We start from the raw sequence: 26153 nt of genomic DNA, 5'->3' as shown, positions 1-26153 counted from the left end.
ACCTCAGCAAGGACCAGCTGGAGTCTGGTACTAGGTGCCACACAGGGTCTGGGCTGCACTGTAACTGAGCATGCGGGGCAACCATGCCATCCCCACCTCCATCACCACTGTGGAAACCTCCAGTCCAGGCCAACTGCTGTTTACAAAGGGGAGAAAATAGACCCCAAGGACCTGTCCCCAGTGTCCTGGGTTCGGTTGTAGCAGTTATTTTTCTTTCTAGCAGCTGGTGCAGTGCTGTGTTTTGGCTTTAGTCTGAGAACAATGCTGATAAAACAGCCATTTTTTAGTTGTTGCTGAGTAGTGCTTACCCTGATCAAGGACTTTTCAGTCTCTCATGCTCTGCCAGTGAAGAGAGGCACGAGAAGAAAGGAGGGAGCAGAGACAGGACACCTGACCCAAACTAGCCAAAGGGGTATTCCATACCACAGCATGTCATGCCCAGTATATAAACTGGGGGGACTTAGCCAGGAGCCACTGATCACTGCTTAGAAAGGGGCTGAGTATCAGTCAGCAGGTGGTGAGCAACTGTAATTGTGCATCACTTGTGTTTTCTGAGCTTTCATTTCTTTTTCTCTTGTTTTCTATTATCATTATGGCTGGGATTCTTTCTATTATTACTACTTTTTACTTTATTTTAGTTACTAAACTGTTCTTACCTCAACCCATGGGGGTTGTGTTTTTTTCTCCTTCCCATCCTGCCCCAGGAAGGACTGGAGAATCGCAGTAAATTCACCAGAATAAGCCACTTAGATGCTAACATCAACTCACTCCCTGAACAACAGTGAGCTGAGGAGCCTCAAGGCCCATACTGGTGGCATTTCTTGATAATAAGTGGATAAGTGGAGAGCTGCTCACCTTCTGTGACACACATAGATGTAGAGGGAAAAAAACTATTTTCTTCTTTTTTTCTCAGCCAAATCCTTTCTTGGGCTGTTACAGATTATTCACACAGCAGCCGTGCGTGTGCTGGCTGATCAGATTACTGCACCAATGGCTCCATGGCTTTCAAATTCATTTCACAGATTCCCAAGAAACAGATGCTGGTACACGATAAGTTGCAACACCTGGCTTCAAAACATATCATCAGTTCATCAGCCTCCAATATCTTGAGTAATATCTCAGTTTGGTGGAAAAATGTTACCCTAACCAGTGAACATATTTCTGTGTGGGGAAGTAAACCTCCTTTTATGTACTTTACATAAGTACATCAGTTGACATCAGTTGACGTCAACAGTTGACATACTGATTCACACCTTTGCGCTGTTCCCAGAACTACTTAAGCACACACAGCCCAAGTCAGTGCAGTGATCCTTTTTTAAACATTTGGTGTTCTGGCTTCCCAGAAGTTACCTACTCATCACAAGCAGCTTTACATGGCTTTATAACACAGCTGAGATTCTTTGAACTTTTTTTTATTATTAAAACAAAACCATTCATTTGCATACGCATTGATTTTGATTATCAGAGGACACAGATATGAATGCATAAGTAACAGAAGGAAATGAATCACATGAACTTTCTTTGTTGTTGTAGAGTTCTGAATTCCAGGCTGCTTTCTGATGTGATGAAGGTAAGGTATTATTACAGTACACACACTCAGAAACTATTACACAATACTCATCAAAAAAACCCTACACACATCATATACTCAACTAATTTGACCAGACTGCTGTTTTCCACAAAACCTCTTACCTTGCTGTAAGACAGAATTACCCAGGGTACAAACTGGACCTTCTACTAACAAGACTCTCAGGAATCTAATTACAGAATGGCAAAAATGTTGAATAGAGGCACACTGAATAATATGGCTGTCATTTTATGGCAATGCATGATATACAACTAAAAGCCACCCATACCCAATAAAGTCAATGGGAAGATTTGCATCAGTGTACAAGAGCATAAAGGAAAGCAAAACAGTGTTTCTTACACTGTACTGCCAGGAAAATGAACATGTCTAGGTTTCAGTAAGACCTTTTGTAAGGTGAAGTTTAGACATGCAGAATTGCTAAGAGCAGGAGAGTAGGACAGAGGGAAAGTTGGTGAATGCCCTGTTGCCAGTTTTGTCCACAAGGTCATTCCAAGAAGTTCTTGCGAGTTATTTACAAGTGGGGCCCCGGGGGCTGCTGTCCCACTGCATCAGTGATGCTAAGGGCAGTGGGCTCTGTCCCTGCCCCAGTGCCTTCACTTCCTTCCCTGTGGTAAGAATTAAAACAGCACAGTATATTTCTACCTTCTCTCCTAAAGTCTTGAGGCAGATACTACTGCTCCCACCTAACAAATGGGTTGCTGTCTTCTGACCAAGTATATTTCCCACAGTATCATAATCCTTCTATTAATTTCTCTGAAGCCTCAGTTCACTCTGATGAAGAATGGTGGAAATTCATTCTCAGTTTCTGTGAGCCTTGCTTTGTGTTACAGTGACAAATGCTCATCAGTGGGTAATTAGCTTCTTGGCCAGTAGGTAGGCTGGGCCCATCAATTTCTGCAATCTAAATGCACTAAATCTACGCAGTAAATCTACCCTTAGAAGCAGGACGATTGTAAAGCACCAAGCATCCATAAACACCAATCAAAACCTAAAGATCCCAGTACTGCTAAACTGCTGTCAGCAATGCTACTGACCAGAGTGGGCAATTCTTTTAAGTGTAAGTAGTATATATAATAGCCACAGATACAGTACAACAGATCAGAAGAATTCTAAACTGGCATTGTCTAAAGTTGTATCGGATCTCTCATTTTGGTTGCTGCTAGTTTTATCGCATGCTTATGTCACTGAGATACTAGGACTGAAAGGTCACATCATATCTTAGGAGATAACCATCATTGTAAGCATACAGTCTCTGATCTGTGGGGCTATAATCAATGCTTTGGACTGTGTCTAATTTTTTATCCATAATGACACTAATACTACCTTCTTGGCCAGTACTTGTGTCATACATGTAGAAGATTTCCTCTTTCCTAGTGTTCACTGGCCTTGTGGCATACAGAATACCACATAACATGAAAGCATTGGAAACAGATGGTTTGTACTGTCTTGTCTGCCAAGTATTTAGCACATCAAGAGTAGTGTCATTGAGTTTGCTAATCACAATGTTGCCCATGTTATTTTCTGTTGAATATATTACCCACAACCCACTTTCATCCACAGCAAAATCTATGTCTTGCCATGATACACCTGCATAAGAGAAACGGTTACCGTAAGCAGCATTCAGAAGCTCCTTCCTTAAAACCATGGTGTTTTTTCTTATATCATGCTTCACAATATATCTTGAATTATAAGCATGATAGTACAAATAATTATTATAAAGGGCAGCACCACTTCCTTCCCCGTATGTTATTCTACTTTCATACATGGGTTTAAACAGCAACAAATTATCAAAGGAACTATAAATTCTGTAGTATTCCAAGTATCTCCCATCTGTGTTCAATGGTGCAACCCAATATACTTCATTCTCCGGGTTAGAGGGAGAGTAGTCTCTACCCCAGGAACCATATTTGTAGGAAAATCCTCTCCAGTTCAGCTTTGCAATATAGGGCTGGCTAACATTCAGCAGTCCACGGTGAATGCAGCTACCTGAAATTAGAAAGAAAAACACAGGATTTCTGACTGTCATCATTAGGAGAGAGCTTTTTCAGATCAGCTTCATGGCAAAGGCCAGGCATAAATGCATAGCTTCATGAGCAGAAGGCTCGTTTTGAGGCCAAGGTCAGCAACTGGGTGGCACTGAGTGTTCCAATTTGACTCACAAAGTTAGTAAAAAAATAAAAAAAAAAGCAGTATACATGTTACTACAACTATGTGGGGCAAGCAGGGGTGGAAAAAAGATAGGGACATCCATTCTCAGTTAGGATTAATTTTCAGAAAATAAGTGCTCATTGTGCTGCTCCAGACAAGGAAGAGATTTTTGTTTCTGCCCATTTGATGCACGCCAGCCATATGCGCTAGGAAATCCCTTGGAAAATACAACTGACGAAGCATTTTAGGTGATTTTTTACCTCAGTGGAGCTGAGAGCATAAGAGATGGGGGAAAAAAAGGGGAGCATCTGATTTCTATGTATTTCAATGTGGAGGGGAAGGAAGGAGCAACAGTAGCAGTAATTCCAGAATCACATATCAGATTAGCATTCTGCTGTCAGAATCACAGCTTCCCAACAGGGCATCACAGCTGCATGGGTCTTCCACCTCAGGCCCTCAAAGAAATCAGCAGACAGTAACAATGACAGCCTAGGAAATGTATACAGATTTTATTCCAAGTTTTCATGTAAAGCCACTCTGAGGAGAACGTAACTTCAAGCTGAACCAGAACAGCTCTGTTTTCCATATATCAACTACAAAGCCATTTCAAGCTCATGGAAAAATTAATCAAAATACAAGAAATACTTTCCTTTTCTCATGGTGAATGGCAGTGACATTCCTGTTTCCTAATAAATTCTCAATATTGTAAGGCATTGGAGGAAAAAGTGAACTTACAAATGTCCATGGGCTTGACAAGTCCAAAGCTGCCACTAGCAAAAACCAGAATGTTTTTTCCAAGTATTAACATTAGCTTTTTGTATTACTGCCACAAAAGTGACCCAGATTTTTCATTGTAAGGATATGTTCATCTGAGGTAATGGAGACAGAGATGTCAAGTGATTAGCACCATCTAATATTTCCCAATTCAGTGAGGTGCTCTAGCCACTAGACCCAAGGGTCACATGCCAAGTAATGGGTAAACTAATGGCCACAACTGCTTGATGTTCCCTCAGCAAAGGAACTCCGTGCACCACCAGCTATGGCACCAACGATGAAAGTCAAACTTATCTTTTGAGACTTTAATATTTTGCATGTAAGCATGATTGCTTACACCCTGTATGAAAAGAGTGACTGTTCATAAGTTCAGTCATATGAAGGGATATCTAGCATATCAGTGACGTATGTCTTAGCACAAATCAGAAAGAAATGTAACAGAGAGAGTATTTACCTTTTGTTCTTAAGGGGGAATCCCTTTGAGAGATTGCCCTCAAACTGCCCATACCTAAGCAAAGCCAGACAATACTTAAAAGCTGAATTGAAAACTCCTAAAGCCACTGTCAGGAAAAGCCTAAGAGACATCTTGTTTTCAAAAGCATCCTAATCTATCCCAAAGATAGAGGGAAATGTGGACACAGACCAATCTGAAGTATTCTTCTTGGAGAAAGACAGGGGAACAAGGTGAAAAATGGACTGCTGCAAAAGTAGAAGAATGTTTTTCTGATCTGCTTTGCCCAAGGGGAAGGTGCTCTGCCTGCAGGTCAAGGAAACCTCTGGTCTGAATATTAGAAAGGTCCAAGCAAGAGGGTAACATTTGTGCCAATGCGTAAAGTCCATTTGCACAGTGAAGCTCTCCATGTCTCCTCTCTTCTCAAAACATAGTGTTTTTCTCCTATTACAGAACACCTTCACCACTCACAGTTTTGTGCCATCTTGCACTAGTGACTTGAGGGACATATGATTCACCCGCAGCCTCTCTCAACATCTATGAGGAAGCTGGGTGGCAACTTTATATTAAATATAAATCACTATGCTGAGCTAAAGCCCTATGTCCCCAGGCCACATTGTCAACTTCTTTGGGTTTAGTACTGTGCACGGGAGCAGCTCTGCATTGACGACATGAGTTGTGAACAAACCTGTCTCTCCTCTCAGCCCCTTTTGTGTCCTGGGATTCTTGTGGAATGTGAAATGTAGGATGACCTTGCTTGAACGCTGCTTCCCTCCATACCACCAAGAATCAAATGCGAATCAGCATTCCTGGTTTGAAGCAGATAAGCATTTAAGCGTGCATTTAAGTGCTTTACAAAGGATGAGGCCCTGGAGCAGAAACCTCATTTCCAAATATAGCACACAAGAAAGGCACTGCTGTATGGCTAGCCCAGCTGTATCTCTGGAAATGGCACATAGCATGGCTAGTAACATGGCCCCAGCACTTGGCACAGATACCAGTGTTTGGAGGTGCTTGCAGCTCCTCAGCTTATGCAAAGGAAGAAAGCTAAAGCAGACAGTGCAAAATGGCTTACAGCCTGCCAACTCCATTAATCAATTTGAACTGTTTTTTCTTATATCTATTATATATTTTTGCCTCCTGCATGAGGGCTTCTTTCAAGCTGGTGACATATTGAATATCTTATTGTGTTTAAATCACAATAAACTTATTCCAGAATTAAATGGTTATTAAATGCTCTAAAACTCTTGATTTGTTTAGAAAAATATAGCACCAAAGCTTGAAGGTAATGAAGCACTACTAAGCTCATCTATATGCGACCTCAAATAATTTTTCATGTCATTAGCAGAACACAATTCCAGATTTATTTTAATAATTCATACATTGTTTCATAAATAAAAAAAACAAACGTGTGTTCAGCAGGGAGACCTTTTTTACAAAAGAAATAATAAATTATTATTTCTTCCCTTAAAGAGATCTCTCTGCTGAACACTTGTTTGGTTTTTATTTATGAAACAATGAATTATTAAAATAAAGTTAGAAGCATGTTCAGTTTTAATGACATCAAAAATCATCTGTGGTTTCTATAGAGTATGTGCTTGATTTTGATTTCCTGGAAAACTCTTCCCAGAATTCTTACTTTTTTACCAAAAACTCAGCGGTAGTCAGGGGGTGATCTGTCTTCAGCACAGGTTCAGAAGAATTCATTGTTGTTTATTTAATCTAAACTTGTCTCCCTGTCTGGATCTTGTGGAGAAAAAAAATGCACAAAGGAAACTAAGTGTCATGTAATTTTGTAAATATTAGAAGGCACTTGAAATAAATCCATATGCATTATTCAAACTTTTAAGGTTTTAACTCTTTTATCCATTGTTCTGGGTGTCCTGGGTTCAGCAGTAGCACTCATTTTTCTCCTTCTTAGTAGCTGGTGCAGTGCTGTGCTTTTGATTTTCAGCCTGGGAACAGCACTGATAACACCGATGTTTTTAGTTACTGCTCAGTAATGTTTACCCTGACTTAGGACTTTCTGAGTCTCATGCTCTGCCAGGGTGGAGGGGAAGCCAGGAGGAAGCAGAGACAGGACAACTGGCTCAAACTAACCAAAGAGGTATTCCATACCATAGCACGTCATGCTCAGTATATAAACTGGGGGCAGTTACCCAGAAGTGCTAGATCACTGCTCGGTCAGGCTGGGTATCAGTTGGCGGGTGGTGAGCGGTTGTATTCTCTTCCCTTGCTGTTTCCCTTACCATTATTATTATTGGTGGTAGCAGTAGTGGTTTGTGTTATACCTTAGTTACTGGACTGTTCTGGGAGGGGAGGAAGAAGGAGGAGAGTGAGTGAGCGGCTGCGTGGTTCTGGGTTACCGGCTGGGCTTAAACCACCACACTGGGCCACTGATAAATGAAGTCCTGGTATTTTTGCCTGCCTTTATTTCATGCTTATGTAGCAAATAGGTGAGAGGAGGACTAACACAGGTACAAACACACATACTTCTCCTTACATAAAGAACCAGTATCTCAGCTCAGTTGTTTCCTAATCCTTCTTATTCATCAGAAAAAAAGCTGGCATTTACTTATGAGGACTGGAGGGAGTCTGACTTGCTTGGCTAATGGGCTGCAAAACTGAGCATCCCATCAGGTCTTGCTTCACCCACTTCACTCACAAAGAACATCAGCTTCTCACTCTGACAATGAAAGTGCTAAACAAACTCCAGCAGCTTCCCCAAAGCAAGCAGCTTCCTCTGGTCACAGAAGAGAAGGGACCACCATTCGTTTATGCAGCTGAAGAGCACAAGACAATGTGGGACCTACATTTAAAGTAACTCCCACAGAGGCCACAGAGACCAGGAGCAGGCTAGTGCTACACTCTCAGACATGCTCCCAAGCACCATATGTGTACCCTCCTCTCCCACTGGACGAACCTCTGCATCCAGATGTGTGAGCTGTTACCAGCGTTACTACCGCTTGAGACATAGGAGATGGAGCTGGTTTGGCAAAGACTCATGTGGCTCCTACTGTCTCACTGACACAGGAAGACCCATGCAGGCACCTCTGTTTTCACCAGCATCACAGGACACAGGCACAGGATGACAGTTGGTGAGAGACTTATGCTGTCAGCATCTAACAGGGGATGAGGTAGAGGGCTGGAGTCCACCTGAATTACCTTCAGACAACAAAATGTTCAGGTGCCTCAGCTAAGCTCCCTCCATTGCCAATGTGTCTCCAGGGGCAGTCCAAACAGTCCTAGAGAGGAGCCACTGGCGAGCTCTTCTCAAGTTCCTTCAGGCATGCCTCTCTCTTTGTGTATGGACATACTTATTTCAAAACACAACCCAAAACACTCAAAAAATCATAGACATCTTGGATACATCGGAGGTAAAATGTAAGGTAAAAGTGAAATCACTATACAACTCCAACAGGACTGCTTGAGTTTCAGCATTAGGTTACACCAAGTTTCCTCCTGCTGAGACCTATTCACCAGTAACTTGAAATCCTTAATTCCTAAATGTATAAAAGCCGGAGGGGGGAAGGAGAAAACAGGTTTGCTCTTTTTTTCCTTTCTTTTTTTGCCTTTGAGAGTTTCATCTGACTCACTTCTCCCTGCTGCCTCTGTCAGATCATTTCAGTGAGATATGACAAAGAACCTGCTGCAGAGTTCTCAAAGAACGATCCTGGGGTCTTTCCTCTCTATACTTGCCCTGATGAGAACAGCACAAAAGAAAAACAAATGGATAAATATTTCTTCCCCCTGGAGTGGTGAGAAGAAAGATGCCAGAAACTGCTGCAACTGGAAAGCCAGTGATGAGGAGGAGGATAATTAACTATGCATTTACTGAGCCCTATCTCAGACACTCAAACCCCCACCTCCTCAGTCAGAGGGTAAGGCAAATGGACACCAGTGATCTCTTTCTGCTGTGTTGTTTAAGAACAGGCCTGCTCACTCTGAGAAATACAGCAGCAAAGGTCTTGAGGGACAGAGTCAGAGGGCTGCATACTACAGCACTGAGAAGCAAGACGCTTTAATTAAACTTGCCTTTAGACTCATGGTCTTAGACAGCTTGGGGATTAGCCAAGCTCTCTCTAGTTCATGTTGCCTACCCAAAACATGCAGGAGAGAGGATGAAGGAGAAAAAAAAAAAAAAACACCTCCAGAAAACAGGACAAAGAGTCAGTTTAATACAAACATTATAAATATAATATGAACTAAAAGCAGGGCAAGGCCAAATGGTTTGGCAGGAATTCAAGGCATTCAAGCTTGCAGACAAAATGCATGGAAATTGTGTTCATACACATAAATGAGCGCTACAGAGCTTTGGAGTCCTAGGTGTGAGCATCCATGCAAAGCCTCCAAAATGGCCATCTAGAAAATGCAGCTCTCTCACTTACTCCATGCCCCCAAGCAATAACATCATACTACGTCTTCTTGTTTTCAGATACAGTTTGCAGGACACCTAACTGCTCTTTGCCCAAAGTTCTTTGCCCAGAGAATGCTTTTTCCCCACCAGGCACGTAAAGTCAGGATACACCAGTCTTGTATGGATTAACAGGGATCTGAGCCTACATAACACCTGGGTTATCTGTACAGCTGGCACCTCCCAGGAGGCAGGAAACTTGCCAGCCCAGGGCAATTGCTCTAACAGTCCTTTGTGCTGAGCCCAGAATCCACTCTCGCCCTGAAGATGGCCATGACAATATGCCCACATACATCCTCCAATCCCTATGGGATTCCTATTGCTGTGGGCAGAAGATAAACTCACAGACAACACCAGAGGATGCTCTCAGCTGATGTCCACGGTTATAATCCTTTGGAAGTCAATGGAGCTATTGTTCACACCACCTGGGGTTTTGGTCTTTCAGGTTATTTTCTGCTCTGTATTTTTCACATAATGCAGCAACATGCAAAGGTGCCTGAGCTAGCTGGCATGCAGGTCAGGAATATGGTCCCAGATAAATTCTATCCACCTCCCCACCATGGCCTGAGAAAGAATGCTATATAATCCTAGTACAGCCACAATTCAATGCAGTTACGTTTACCCATCCTGCTCTAGACGTGACTTGCCTACCCTCGCACGAATCTGCACTGTGAAGCCTAGAACTCCCTTTCCCATTCAATGAAAGTTCCTGTGTCTTACAGATGCTCATGCCAACCACCCGGGTTTAAAAGCAGCCCTTTTCTTCATCGCTCATGGAAGGACACAGTATTCTTTTTCCAGAGTTCACTATTTTCCCACTGAAATAAGGGCTTGCTGTAGGCTTGAAATACATTGTTTCTTACCACTCACTGTTACCCCCAGTAAATCAATGAGATGCTATCCCAAATCCTTTTAAAGTACTGGGGTTTGTTGTTTTTTTTTCTCATTTGAACATTTTAAGCCCTTCCATGAGGAGCAGAGAAGCACCTTGAGATTTTGTAAAGCAGGTTTTTGTTTCAGCTTTTTCTCCTGCCTGATGCCCAGACAAGGTGCTTTTCATGCATCCTGCAGAGAAGTGCAACAGCTGCCTACATTGCCATGAAACCTTCAGGAGATCACAATAGGAAAGGCTGCTGACCCTAAGAGAAGCTTGTGTTTCTATCTCTCACCTTTCCAGCTAGGTGTCAGAGCTAGCTGGCCCCAGGGTCCTAAGAGGTAAATGCCAGCAGGTGCAAATCTGCACTTCTTGCAAGCACTACTCCTTGTTTTCTACGGGCAACTCTAGCTGATGGCTAACAAGCTTATGTGAAAAGGCAGGATCCTTCCCCTGGGTATTGTACACAACAGATCACTTTCTCTCTTGCAATCCTCTGTCAAAAGGAGCTCCCTGTGTATACAACACTCATGGGATCAACACAGTTTGATAAATCCTCCTGTTAGCAAGCGTGATCCTTGACCTGGCATACCTACACCAATGTTTTGTGGTCTGCTCCAGTGTATCATATCTGGCTCTGAAAACTTCTCAGACTATAACTCACTCACACTGTGATTTTTTAAACTGAATACCATGTCAAGACAAAAATTATTCCAGTTGTAAACTAATGGCCACATGACCTGCGACTTGATACTTTAATATGAACTGCACTCTGGAATCACTGATCCTATTAGCCCCAAACATAACCTTTATTAGTTAAGAGAATTATAAAATCCTACTTCAACAGAAAACAGTAACAAAGCTCCCACTTATCTGCTGAGACCAGAATTTCCCCCCAGATCTCTTGACCTTCTGATTTCGAAAAATCTTTTCTAAAGATTGTGAAGCAAAAGTAATCTTCACGCAAAGCTACCTTCTGGAGCTTGGGTATCAGCAGCTTTATTAATCAACTATTGCTCAGACATTCCCAAAGCAACATTAGAACAAAATTGCCATGACACAGTCACACTCACAAGAGCAATTAAAAATCAAAGCTGGTCAGAAAAAAAAATAGTGTTTCCCACAAAAACAAGACAAAACAAAAAGTAATTGTTTTAAGAAAGAGAAGAGGGGTTAGATATTTGATTTTCACACTGCAGGGGAGATGAAGATGACAACTTTTTCCAGTTGAAAATAGGTACTGTGTCTGGAAGAGTTTGTTTCCTGCCTTTATTTTCCTTTTGAACCCACTGATGAAACATTAGGAGCTGTCTGCTCAATTTTTCAAGAGCTAAGTAGCATCATTACAACTGTATTTAATATTAACAAAGGGAAATCTCTGCATTTACTATTCTACCCATGTATTATGTTTGTCTCTTATCTGATATGCAACAGAAATGCTTACCTGGTGGGAAATAAGGGGGTACTGTAGTTTTGTGTGTTCCCTCTTCACACTCTTTCAGTCGTTTCTGGAGATCCACAATTTGTCGACGAATTGCAAGGATATTGTTTTTGTCCAGTGATTCTAGTTCATTTACCAGTATAGTCAGATTTGTGATCTAGGCACAGAAAAATAGAGAATAAATTCAAATTTCTGTTGACTTTATTTTACAGATATTTTCAGGCAGTGTTGATCATAACACAGAAGATGTTACAGAACAGTTTTTAAGAAATATCCTCAAGAACAGGCTTTATCCTGCTAGCCTAAACTTTATATTTCCAGCAGATGTATGTGACCGTGAAGAAATGCTTTGGCTCTCAGCTGTATAACATAATGCAAAAATATAGTGTTATTTTTATAGTACGTACAAAAATATCTAGTAAGTCTTAGGAAGTACTAGCTGTTATATATAAAATGTACTTATTCCAGCCTTACAAAAGTATCTGGAATTCTATTTGCAAAGATAAATAACATTCTCTATCACCTACTTGATGATCTAGAGCACAATGGACTAAATGATATTTCACTTTCCATCTAAAGTAATTATACTCTCTAGGTGAGTGATTAACTACAATTTTGAAAATGTGATTTATAGTCTGCTGGGAAGGTGATAGTCTTTCCCATTCTTGATTTCATACTGATTGGGTCACTGCCCTAGCAACCAGAAGCTGATTTTTTTAATTATCTGTGTTAAAGCAAAGAGGCTTTCAAGCATGGGGGTCTATAAATTATTATTTATTATAATAATATAATCAGCTTGTGTGCTTAACACTATGCGAAACTGTTAACTTCCAGGCAGATGTTTGGTAAAAATAAAGCTTTCTCCATTTGCTTTGGGGTTTCTTTGCTTTTTTATGCTCTATATCAAGGAAAAAGCTGTTAATACATTTAAGGTCAAGCTTTCTTTTAATTTATGCCGGTGAACTGCTAAAATAATTCCACTGGCTGCAGTAGAGAGAGGCTACATTTTCTCAACCTAAACATTAAAGAGAGAATAGCCTATCTGTGTATTTGAACTCTCTGTAGCTAATTAAGACTTTGGGAATACCTCCAAATATATTTGCTCAACGATGACATTGCTTCCGACAAGGCTGAATTTCAGCTGGGTGACCAGTCTCTCCAGGTCATTGATTTCTACTTTCAGCAACTGGAAGTCCAGCTCTGTGTAGGATATACTGCTCTTCTCCATATGCTGCACTCTGATGGTTAGGTTAAGGATTTGCTGCTGATACAGTTCAATCTTTTTTGAGTACTCTCTAACCTTGAAGAATGGAAAAAAAAAGGGTACATATTCAAGTCCAGGTTAGCAAATAAGACAATCCTGTTTGAAATCGCTATTATATTTCTGAGTACCCCATGCATGACTTCCACATACTTGACGTATATATTCTTCACATAAACTACATAAATGAAATTCTCATCACATATATAAAATATGTGAAATTTAATCCTCATTTATTGTTGGCAGTTGCACAAAGTCCCCTCAGGAATGCCTGGGGATAACTGAAGGCAGAATTTTACTCAGTCTTCCTTTTTTTTTAATTCTTTGCCAATATTGCCTCTCTGAGCTAATTTTATCTTCAGTATGCCAAGAACCTATATTGGCAAAAATTTCATTAGGAAATCTGCAGTGTATTATCTCACAAAAGCAACCCAAGGAGACTGAAAAATGCAATAAAGGATCCCCAAGTTTTTCAACTTCATTTCTTACTAGCTCTGAATCCAAATAGGATTTTACCCTGTGTACATTTGAATTGTGTCAAAAGCTGGCAGTACCAATCTGGGGTTTGTCTTTGGGCAGGGGTAAAATGTTTAAACACAGCATTAAAAACAAATCTGGTTTAAATGGAAGTGAAAATATATTGCAGGCTTTAGCTAAAGTAATTTATGTAACAGCTTTTTCAGCCTTTGAACTATTAAACAGTTGTCCAGATAAATAAATTTTCACACATGTATCTGCTGAGGTAAAGATCACAGCATAAGCATTGTGATGCAGAGTGATTAAATTATATGGAATTGGGACATTCCTCTGAAAATGTTAGTTACTTGAAATTTAACACTTTGGGAAAGACATGTAATTTCTTTCCCATATGCTTCATAAATGTTATGTCTCTTTTCCCTTAAATCTGGCACTATAACAGGCTGCCCAGGGAGGTTGTGGATTCTTCCTTTCTGAAGACATTCAAAACCCACCTGAACGTATTCCTGTGTAACCTGCTCTAGGTGGCCGTGCCTTGGCAGGGTGGTTGGACCTGATGATTTCCTGAAGTCCCTTCCAACCCTAGTGATTCTGTGAATTCACTGATCAGCAAAATCAGTCTGGAGCTGGAAGATACCTCTCCAAAAAAAAAAAAAAAATCCTAAAGAAAAGCTCCTGAAAATAATCTTCAAAGGTCAATGTTTAAACTGTGTCTAGAGTTTGCACAAGAAAAAAGAAATAAAGAAAAATAATACATGATTACAGCCCGAAAAACATAAAGCAAGCCCATGTGTGAATGAAATTGCACTGCTGTGTGAAGCTTCGTGCATCAGAGGGGCATGTGGAAATAACCTTTCTTACAGTAATACTAATAGTAATAATAATAATGGTAACAATAATAATGAAATACAGACCAAATTCACAAACTACTGAAATAAACAGACAGCTGGAATTGGTGATGGCTGCTCATTAGTGAGAAACCTGTGAATCTGAAGTTTTCTCCAGGGTCCTGAGAGCCTAGACAAAATGCTGAGTGCTGGAACAAGGCATACATAGTTTTTTCAGCCCTGATTGCAGAGTGCTGCAGGACACAGACCTGAAGTTCTCTTCCAACATCAGAGGGTTTTCACTCAGTCAACCATCTAGGTCATTTAAAGACATGTCAACACCATCCAGTGGAGTATAGCTGAGAGATATCCAAGTTGAACTTGAATTAGGGCCAGCACTCTGCAGTGCTCTTTACAGCCACACCAGCATCGCAATGAACTTCAACTAATAGCTCCCCTGGTGAATTATTGGCCAAATATAATTTTCCCAGCAGTGCTCTAACAGGTTTATACTGCTTTTGTAGACAAATTCAGCACATATGTCAAGCACTGAAATGCCCTGTGTGGACATTCCTGCCTGCTCAGGTATGGCTTAGGAGCTTCACTAGCTTAGAAATATCAGTTGAAAAAGGAACATGACGTTGCTCTGTTGCTTGACAGATAAATTTAAGCAGTTTATAATCCCTGTTCTTTTATTTCATCTACCTGCTAGGGACTGGCTGCTGTCTCTTAACAGGCTGGCCCAGAAATTCTGTGCATATCCTGTATTTAGAGCTACAGACCAATGACTAGCGCTGATTACTGCCACATTTGCCATAAAAGCTTAAAGCAGGGTAAGATGAGTGCATAAGACCTGTATTAGCCCTTTGTAGGAAGAGAGTAGAGCCATGTGAAGCATATGTAGGAAAAAAATTCCTCAGTTTCAGTTTTTCCTCCTTTCTAAGCATTGTCACCCTCGTGGAATGAAAAGGGCAGGAAAAATTTGCAATGCTTATATACTGTGTCGTTTACCTGCAATTGGTATTTATCAAAACAGGTTTTGCAGCATGGAGACACTCCTCTAGAACACACTTGGAGAATACAGAAGTGGGGGAAAGGTGCAAAATGAAGATGTAAAAGAAAAAATTGGGAAGACTGAGGGACGAAAAAAGAGAGAAGTAACAAAACCAACAACTCTCTGAAGTCACTCAGCCCAGGACACTGGCTTCGGGCAGGCCTGACCTCTACAGACCTGTAAGGAGCTAGGTTGGCAGACAGTCCTCAAGCTGACACCCAGAATAATTCCACTGCAGGCTAACCTGTTTTGAAAACAGCTGTTGGTGGCAGAGGGCAGGCATGATTTTTTCCTCCAGTTTTTGTTATGTGAGGATGTTGTGGCAGTTATGAGCCAAGTTCTGAAAGGCACTTTCTCTCCTTGGGATCACATACTGATCCAAGCCTGTTACAGAGGTGTCCTCTTCCTATTGAGAGGAGCAGCCAATTCCTGCTTTGCTTTGAAAGGTTAATTTTCTTCTATAATCATAATTATGCTGGCAAAGGTTGATGTGACAGAGGAAAAATTAGACTGGTATTTTCAGCCTACAGTTTGTACTCATTTGGCACATGAGAGCATCTCTTTATCTGTGAGCTTCCTTGCCTGCTGATTCTATAAAAGGACCCCCTTGCTTTTGAATTAGCCAACAATCAGGCAAAAGGTTAACGATTCAATCAGGTTGTTTATCTGGGGCTTGTAGCACATGGAAAGCATCCTTAAGAGGGTCTAATCCTGCAGCTGTTACCCAGGAAAAGCTCCTATGAGCTTCAACGTGTGTTATAGAAGAGCAACTGAAGCATGAATTCTCAGAGTCAAAAAAGGAAACACTCAGTAGAAATTCTCACCCCTGTGGTGAGACTAGGTTACATGTGAGCATGATTCCCTAGGAGTTTGCTCAGGATCATTTCTTACAATGACCAAGAATGAGAGCTTGGCTTTCCTCCATTTCATTATTTCCTTCTTCCTGTGAGTATTATCATGACTGAAGTAATATATTGAATTGTATTAGCAGGAAAGGTGGAGAATTTTTAAGCATGGAGATGCAAGCATCACAAGATCTCAGATTTCTTAAGTTCAGATATCAATAAGGCAATGTTCGACAACTTTCTTCTTTCTACAGAAAAACAACATCACAACTGAGAAATCTTACACACATAAAATCACATCAAAATGCAATCTGTTCATTTTCATTTCTGACCCAGTGTCTCTTTGCCAATATCACACCAAAGTATATATCACACTTTATCTGACTAGATGCATTGTAACACTGCTTGGTTGATTGGTCTTGACAGGATGAAATTCAGTGAAGCCTGGGTCAGTGAAAGAACTTTTTGCTGTCTGCAGCGAGAATTGAAAGGTCAGTGTCTACACTGTGGCACACTGCTGGGCACCTAAGGAGGACAACACACGTACATTGGTGACGCCAGCTGGCAGCCTAGACACTGAAGTCCACAGTGGGGATTTATCTTGCCCCGAATTTAGAGGTGAGTTTCAGGTACAAATCTGCACACCTAATTTTAGGTATCTATATTAACTTGTGTCTTTATATGAGCAAGATGTCTGAACTCAATAGAGATCTGAGGTTGTCCACACAAAGATGTCAAGCAGCACTTGATGTGCTCTCTAGATCTGCACAGCACTAGCAGGTAAGTCAACCATCCTAAAGGAAATATGCACCATACTGAGGAAGTACTGGTAAGAGACTGGTTACACAAGGGCACATAACTGGGAGAGGTAGCACACAAACACCTTGAAGAGCCACACCAACTTTCTGGCTGAGAAACATGCTCCTGATCCTGTTCCAGTGCAATTAGCTTAAAATGCCAGCACTGACCACAATAGGAGCAGTATGGGGACCTGAAACTTCAGAGATCTTCATGGATCATTAACTCTGAGCTACACCTCCATGCTGCAAGGGATCAGGTACCTCCTGTGCTTGGAGGCAGTGGGACTTCTGTCAGTTTGCCCTTCATATCCCTGCTGACAGCTGAGTGTGTCTCATTGTTAGCTCCAATTCTTTCAAAACAAATGATTTGAACCGAAAGATCTTACCACAGGATCCTCTGCTGTTGTTGTGTTTTTTATGCATAACTTCTTATCTGTTCATGATTATACGAGAGGGTTATGAATATTTATAGTTAGAATTTATAATTTAATGCCGTTCCTTTTCTGCTGATTAATTCAAGGACACTTCACTTCTTAAGATGTTTGGTTCCTGAAGGAAACACTTTCTGCTGGACACCTAATCTGAATCCTGAATATTTATCCAGTATCAAAAGTTAAAGACAGATTTCTGTCTTCACAGGCAGCTTCACCCCATGAACTGCAGCATGTATAGGTTTGCCCATGTTCCTCAAAACAAATTAATCTGAATTCATGCAAAAAGCAGCCGAACAGTGTAAGGTGTGTTTCTCTTCAACAGCAATGCATAATTCAGCAGTCCCACTGCCACAACTTCAGATGTTGACAAGAAAGGTATTTTTTAATTTTTTTTTCTAATCCATGAGAGCAGAAGAAGCGAAGGGGCAAATATTCACCTACTTCTTCACTCTGGTCTTTGGTGACTTTTCCCTTCCTTCTATTCATTTCCCTTTCACAAGCTGGCTGTCTTGATAAAAATAATAACACATGAAAGAGCAGGAGGCTTGGCTTCCTGTAGCTCTGTGTAGCAATCACAAACCAATAAAACTGAGCAGAAGAGGAGAAACATAACCATTCTTCCAAAAATACTGTATGCCTTTAGCTCTAAAGGCCTAGAAAAGAGACCTAAGGATATTCAAATGTACGACATCCTGCAACGTCAAAGATTTAAGATTGAATCACCCTCCTCCGTGTTCTCACAGAGCCCTCTTTCCCACTGTTTGAAAGACACATCACAGAAAAGCACTGAGTGCTGTACTTTTCCACAGGCAACCATTTTCCAGCAGATACAATTGTTGCATTTATGAGAAAAGAACACCTTACTTGAGAAAGCTCTATCTCAAATTTCTTCATGAGTGTTGCAGCTATTATCTCCAATTGCTCAGCCTTCTGCACTGGGAAGGTGGTATCTGGCAAGTACACAGAGCACTGACAAGTTCCCTCGTCATCCACAGAGCCAGACACATTGGTGAAGAGCTGCAATAACAAATCAGCAAGGAAAAAAAGTGTTAGCATTCTTCTCTGGAATCAGTAACTAAGGTCTGATAATAAAATGAGCTATGACAATTATAAGATCTACAACTTCATTAATAGAATCATAGAATAGTTAGGGTTGGAAAGGACCTTGAGATTATTTATTTCCAACCCCCCTGCCATGGGCAGGGATACCTCACACTAAACCATCTCACCCAAGGCTCTGTCCAACCTGGCCTTGAACACCGCCAGGGATGAAGCAATCACAAATTCCTTGGGCAACCCATTCCAGTGCCTCACCACCCTTAGAGGAAAAAACTTCTTTTTATAGACATCTTTCACCTTTTTCTTCTAAGGAGCTCAAAATAGCTAGCAATTTTTATGATTCAGCCTTACAATCTTACTGAAAATAGTTAAATATTGCTGTAAAGATTGTACCATTGGAAAAACAGAGGCATATAATAGTCCTTACTTTCCCAATCTTGTGGACAACATTCCTAAGATAATGAAATAACTTTTACAGCAGACAGAAAAGCACACAACAGCAGGAAAATAACTTAATAGTTAGGGTTTATAGTTACTGTTCTGTTATCTGAATTGATCAGATTATCTAGTCATTTCCATCCATAGAGATGAAAGCAGTGTAACAGAGCCAGTAATGGGGTTTTGAAGAGAAAAATGCTTAATTTGTTGTTTCTCAGCCAGCCCAGAGCTAACAAACATGCGCATTTAATTATACCGTAGAAAGGTGATGAATTAAATATGCAGGATCAGCCTACAGTAGAGATACTTATTTTGATACAAAACATTGCACGTAATACCCACAAATCACAGTCCGCCCATCCACATTTGTGGGTAGTCTGCAAAGCCATTGCCCGTGCCATTAGCATGAATCGTGACTGTCTGCATGCTCAAAGAATCACCATTGGAGCAATGTGTAATGTGTATGGAAAGGTCAGGGCTGGCAATTCATAATCTTGCCATAATTTACAGCCAAAGCACATAATTTCCTATAAACACTGGGCTGAATACCGAGTGTGTTTGGAGCTGTTCTTTTCTGTTTGTACACAAAATGTTTCTTGTTCATAAACCTATCACGTATTTATTAATAAAGATATTTGATGTTACTTTAAAATATTCTGGTACACACTTCAATGCAGCTGCATATGTTAAAGCTACAGGCTTGCTCCTTAAATACACTTCTTTCTATAATCTCTCCTCCTGCTTTGCAGAAATCCCAGTATTATTCATCTGTTTTCTCTTTCCCTCTTAAAAATAAACAAGCAAACAACAAAACTATTCACTGAAAGCTGACACTTCAACACTTCTCCCTTTGCTTTTTCACAGTGATTTCGACTAACCACCAAGCCAGTGCAGAACATGCAGTGATGGCCATCAGCAAAGCTATCTTGATCTGTGAGCCCAAGAAGAGAACAGCAGCAAGCAGGAATGATCCCAGATCACACTTCCGGAAACCTCTTTACCTCAGCCATAACAAAGAGCCTGCATCTCATTTTGAAAGAAAGTATGGAAATAAGTTTTATCTGTGTTATCTAAGCACCACAGCCCTTAAAACTATGCTCATAGGCAGACTTCTGAGGCCATTTAATGTGAAAGGAAGCTGAGAAATATCTCATGGTATTGCAGAATGTCCCAGCACATAACTTCCATTGATTTCCCTGACAGGTAGGTTACCAAAGCACTTCTGAAAATCCCACTGGGAACCTACTGCAAACTATTTGTAAGTTTCCAAGTACTTTTGAAGATACGCTAGCAATACCTAAATAACTATGAAAAATAGGTTCATAAGTCACTTAGATGCTTCTATACCTCTGAATCCTCTCTGTAAGGCCATGACTGGGATGGCTAGCTGTTCAGCAATAACAGAACAAACAGATGGGGTGTGGGATGACAAAAGAAGAAATAAACGTGGCTTAGTGAGTATATGTGACTGTCTGTAAGACTGTTGTGCACTGGCATGCTAATTTTTATGTGGAAGGTATTGTATTCTATCCCTTCTCTGAATAGCACAAGTACAGCATATATGTGTATATGTATAGCAAGAGAAAGTGTACTATACATAGTACAGAATAGTGTGCTGTATACATAATCACGTTTCCACACATAGTGTAGTGTGAACTATACATTGTATACTCTGCTATAAAGTCTTGATTATATATAGCTATATCTAGAGGTACCATGCTTATTTCATGTGCTAAACAAACCATTCACAAACATGTTCAGATGACCTCCCAAAAAACCTCCAATTTGTGCATTTAAACTCCCTATGAAAAGTAACCATTATATTTTAACATCTGTGTTAGGAGTGAGTCCTGAGTTGAAGGAAGAGCTTCACTGCAGTAAGTGCAGCTTATATCTGAGCCAAGAGACAGTTTCCCCAAAGGAGCAGACAGCCTGGGATGATGGAACTGTTTCCATACTTCCATTGACATTACAAACATTGGGATCGTAACGTTAATGAAACCAAGAAGCATGATTTAGTTAAAAGCCCCTTGGGTCAGTAAGCGCTTCTATCAAAATATAAAACCAGTCAAATGATAACCATATAGCAAGAAAGTCTTCCCTGATCCTGTAAAAAATTCCACAAGGTAGGCTGTTACTTTTGATCGAGTTGTATGGTTTTTAAAATTTAATAATTTATATTGGATGCTTAAAAAAGAGCAAACTGTCCTAGCCTACAGCAAGGACTTAACTGCAACATTTCACTCTGTAAAATTAAGCTGTTACATACGCATATTTGAAGCTACGAGAGATGTTCCTTTCCCACAACCCTTCAATTTAAGAAAAGGAGTAGGAGCCAACAGTTACTCCATTTTCTGAAAAACAGAATATTTAATCAGCTGCCTAAATGTGGGCATAGGGTTTCATGCTCACAACAGCCAGGCCATTTCAGTGCTTAATTTCCAGCTACACTGTAGCCCAGCAGCATTTACAGCTCTGAATTAGCTACTTGGTTATCCTAAGACATCCTAAGGAATCACACAGCAGGGACCAGAGGCCACCCCAGCTGACCTAAGAGGTGGATGAGGTTTGTGTCCTGTTACTGAGAGCTGGAGAGGGACTCCTGACTCCATTTAACTGTCTATATCCTTTACTGGAGCAGGAAAAGGTCCCTCCACATACCCCAGGCACCACACTGGGTTACCCTGGACAGTGAAGACCAAAGATCAAGCTGTCTACCACCTCCAACCTGATGTGGAGCTGTGCTCTGGACAAACTCTGTTCTTGGTACTAGCTTGCAAATGCAGAACAACTGTGTCACTTTGAATCAGCTCCACAGCAAACGTGTTATTAAGCAGTCACTGACAAGAGAGAGACAGGGAAACCAAACCCTGAAATCCACAGACCATGGACCTGAGCACTGTACCAGAAGGCACAGAAATCAGATACAAGTCCCTCTATCATCCAATACTTGAATAAATTTTGATCTAAGTAGAACAGGGAGAATCAAGACTTTCTCACCCTCAGCAACCAGAAGCGGGCACTTCTCAGAAGGCAGTTTCAAGGCCCTGTTCTGGTTTACATGGGAAGGCAGAGTTGAAAAGAAGTCTCCCTATTCCTCCAGGGAAGCTGTAACCACCAAACTGTTTGATACATTGCTATCAAACCCCCACTGCCCCAGCTGTTTCCTATCTGGGATCCAGTTCAATAGTCACAAGGACAGTGCTGGAGCTTTGGATGTGACCTAAGGCATTGAATGACACAACAGCAGCACTAAGGATTTGGGGAATTCACTACTGCCTAAAATCCTGGGTATCCTGAAGGCTTTTCCTGGGCAGCCTAACTGACATGCCTTGTATCAGAGTTAAATCTCTGAGTGACTAAATGTGTACCACTTAAACACTGGGACACAAGTTCTTAATTTTGCTCTTTTCTGGAGATATTGAAGAACAGTAATGGTTATACCTTTGGGGGAGTGTGCAGGTTGCCAGTCACCTTGCTAGGTTGAGTCACATATGGGAGCATTGTATTGGGATCAGGGCTCTGAAAAGCAAAGGAAAGCCATTTCCAGAGTTAATTCCTGCAGATAGCATCATCCCTTCCATACCAGCTAGCCTCCACACTGCAGCTCTAAACCACTTTGATTTTACTATGGGAGCAATCCCCAGCAACTGTAAAATTAATTGACTTTTCTAATCTGCTGCTGAGGTGACTGAAGTTTTCCTGGGCATAATGTCACTTCAAAGACACTTCTTGAAGAAAGGCTTGATGTGACCAATGAAAGGCAGGGGATGCTCAGCCTGCCCAGGAGGCGTGAGCTGGGGCCTGGCAGGCAGCCCTAGCAGATTACATGTCAGTATAAAATGACAGGACAGTGCTTTCCTGCCCTAAATTTGGAGACTATTATCTTCCCAACAAGGATGTCTGCTCCTCACTGCCCAGCTCATGCTCCAGCTTCTCAGCACAGCACTTGTTGCTGCTTTCACACGAAGATGTCAGGCTGCAAGCTGTGATGGCTGGGGCATGTGTCCCACTGTGCTACTAGCACCATGGAGGGGAAAGCATCCCATCACAGAGTAGGTAGCCACCACAGTGCTAAGGATACAGCCAGGTCCACCTTGGGAGCCTTTTATGCAGTAAGACGATATACATGTCCTTTAATTCTCATCTGTAGTTGGCACCTGCCTTCCTGCCACACCAAGGAGAGCAGCTGTCACTCTGACACTGCTCTCTGTGTCACTAAAGGTCTGCTGCATCCCCACACAGTGTGCAGAGCATGGTGCAACACCAGGGATGCAGCACACTGCCACCCACAACAGGGTCTCACCAAAATCTGTGGCAAACTGGGAACTGCAGCAAGACACCCTTGATGTCAAATGGTGTGACAAATGGAACATCAAATGGGCTTCCCCTGCAACAGGGCGCTCACCCCTGTGTCTTTCTGCATTTCCCAAATTTCAGCCAGAGCCCCATTCCTGAGCTAGAGAACGCTGAGGAAATACAAATGGCTGGCAAAAGGCAGGTCTGTTAAAGCACACATTGTAAACAGGCTTTTGTGGGACAGTTTGACAAATAAATCCATTTCAAGAAGCATTTGTGTGATTATATGATTACACTGAACATGGTGGGGGAGAGGAGGACATTGCTAGGGCAGAGAGCATCACAAATTGTGTAAGTTACACAAACTGGGGCTGCCTTAAAGCAAAGCTGCCTGAGGAGAAACATCTCCCATATCAAGCTTATCAATACATATTTACACCTCCGTCTTGACTTTCAAAACTTTCTGGGTTTTGAGCAGATAAAAGCACCTTCCCAGGAGGTGCTGACTTCACTGCCTGCATCCACAGTGCTCCCAAACTTCAAACAATGCAACTAGTGGCATGCCAGATCTTTCTGGTCAGTGACTAAACCACAAAATCAGAAAGAGTCATTGGGAGCCAAAAAGGGGTTTGTTTGTTTATTTTTCCCAGATTTTATCTAAAGAATACCAAAAGGCAATCACTTCAGGTCAAATAAAACCAAAATGATTTGTTTCATTTGGAGAAGTTTTTAAGCTATTTGCAAACTTTTTTGTCTGATAATTTAAGCTCAGTTTTAAATTGAAAAAAAAAAAAAGAAGATGCAGTACAAAATCAAAGCAAATCTTTCACTAGTGTAATTTAATTTTTAGTTCTTTAATTTTTTTTTCTACTTTTGCTTTTCTCCCTTCCTCCCTGGATTTATTGTTTGGTGGCTGTTTGGGATTTTTTTTCCCTGACAGCTGGCTTTGATTTGAATATTTCTCTTGCCCAACCAGATAGAGTTTTATGGAGAAGAGGGAGAGCACCCCACAAAAAACAGCCAGCATGGTTTTCATGTGCCTAGTCATAAAGCATGAGAGCAATCATGCAACTGAAAAAGCCCCTACCTCCCAACTCCTTTCACATCAAAGATGTGGATCCTTTCCTGCTATAAGCCCTTGCTAATTAATTAAAAGCTACACAGAGCATTTAAAATCCACTCAGAGCCTCACTGGGAGTTGCACTCATCTAACCAAAGGCAGAATTTGGCTCTGATTTTAAACCTGTGCCTCACTTTTACATTTATTACCCAGTCCTTATACATCAGTTGGAGGGAGGATGGAGGAATACTTCAAACTTTCTCCATGCAGAGATCTCAGCATTTGCCCAATAGTAACCTTGAAGAATAAAGAATTTTCAGCAATCTAAATTACATGAGGAGAAAAGAAGACACCAAAGCTCAGGTTATGAAACTCTCATCTTACCCCTTCTGTTGCTGCCTTTGTTACAGCCAGAGTGATCATGATTTGCATGAGGAGCAGCACAGCCACCTGTGTGTGCTTCATCTTCTCACCCAGCAGATGTGACAGCACAGGGACAATGGAGGTCTTTTATAGCACAGCCTGGGGATTTCCCCAGCTAAACCTTAAGGAACTAACTTGCATATTTTTTTAAGTTTTTGGATAAGTGATGCCATGAAGTTGTATAATAACAGGTGCCAAATTGTTAACGTGCAAAGAACATTTGAGTTGCCATCACAAATTTACTACTTCCAGTTTCCTAACTGGAAAGCTTTCCCATATGGTGCAGTATCTAATCTTAATCTTGATTAAGCAGAACACCAGGTGCTTATTTGCTAGGACAGGTAGATAGACACTTCCTCTTACTGTGACTCAATCACAAAAATTCTTATAGATGCCTCCTAAGTTATGCAGACAATACAGGTCTGTGTGGTATTTATTACCTATAAGCACAGAGAAGAGCAGGTCTGGTTAGACTGTTCACACACCAGAAACATCATCTCTTTTTTAAATAGGTAAACAGACCTTTGACAATAATGCAGAGAGGTCTTTAGAGCTTTTCAGTTCCTTCAGTTCTCACATAGCACAGGTGGGACACAGACTATCTCTGCCCATTTTCTTTTCCCAGAAGCCTTGTGTATTAACACTATGTACCCATTAATGCTTACTCGTGCATTAACACCGTGTCCTCATTAGTGCTTACTCACTTGCTCTCTTTCGATAGAGCTGCATGCCACCTGACCACAATGATTCATTGTCCTGCCTCTAGAGCACTGATGTAGAAAGAGGCTGCAGGCAATGCTTAGTGTGGCTCCACACTCTCCAGCTCTACTATATAACAGGCACTGCCTGAAGATCCCAAGGCACCTAGCCCACCATGGGAACCCCTCACTTCCAACAAGCTACCACTTTGATGGAGCCAGCTGCAAGCCTCCAACTGGTGCAAGAGAAACCAAGATTCCTCTCCAGAGTTCTGTGGATCACTGGGAAAATGAGCTTGATGTTTGGGAGGAAGGTTCCAGTTGGGACTAAGAGGATGGCCATATGTGTGCACTTGTAAAAGAAGTCAACAGGTCTCTAGGCTAAAGCTTGTCCCTTCCTGTGCCTGTATTGTCCATGCAGTGTTTATTCTTTTCTTCTTAACTTTGTCAGACTCGGCTCTTCTGCTGGGTCAGTTGTGTGTAAGTGAAGAAAGTGGTTAGGAGACACTTATTCTGTTCCAGTGTTGGAGGGCAGAGGTAATGGCAGGAGCAATGGTTTTTCCAAGCAGCAGTACTGCCTCATATGAGACCCGCCTCCCAGATGAGGAACTCAGAAGGGTTTTTTGTGCTACTATAGCACTGTCAGCTCCAGGTGGCAAATTGGAAAATTGAAGCTCAGGGCAGATCCATACTAGAAAACTCTTCAGAGCAGTCACGTCCATTGGGGTAACATGTTTTTACCACATCTTCTCATAAGTATAAGCCTCGTGACAGATTCACAAGGCTGG

At 41.4% G+C, this 26153-nt stretch overlaps 1 protein-coding gene across 1 annotated transcript; it reads right to left on the bottom strand.

Annotated features, from left to right (window-relative positions):
• Window positions 1–1403: 1403 nt before the first annotated feature.
• OLFM4 (olfactomedin 4) lies at window positions 1404–24738 on the bottom strand. The gene is made up of 6 exons (XM_062636854.1): window positions 24629–24738; window positions 22330–22407; window positions 18253–18405; window positions 12778–12990; window positions 11694–11847; window positions 1404–3574 (listed from the first exon to the last, which is right to left on the bottom strand). Exons 1-6 carry the CDS (start codon window positions 24707–24709, stop codon window positions 2781–2783), a joined length of 1473 nt encoding a protein of 490 aa, XP_062492838.1. The 5' UTR covers window positions 24710–24738; the 3' UTR covers window positions 1404–2780.
• Window positions 24739–26153: the final 1415 nt, after the last annotated feature.

The sequence above is a fragment of the Pezoporus occidentalis genome, unplaced genomic scaffold (assembly GCF_034315485.1).
Source record: "Pezoporus occidentalis ecotype Australia unplaced genomic scaffold, CSIRO_AGI_Poc_V1 ctg5, whole genome shotgun sequence".
Lineage (NCBI taxonomy): Eukaryota > Metazoa > Chordata > Aves > Psittaciformes > Psittacidae > Pezoporus > Pezoporus occidentalis.
This window is presented reverse-complemented; position numbering and strand designations above follow the sequence as displayed.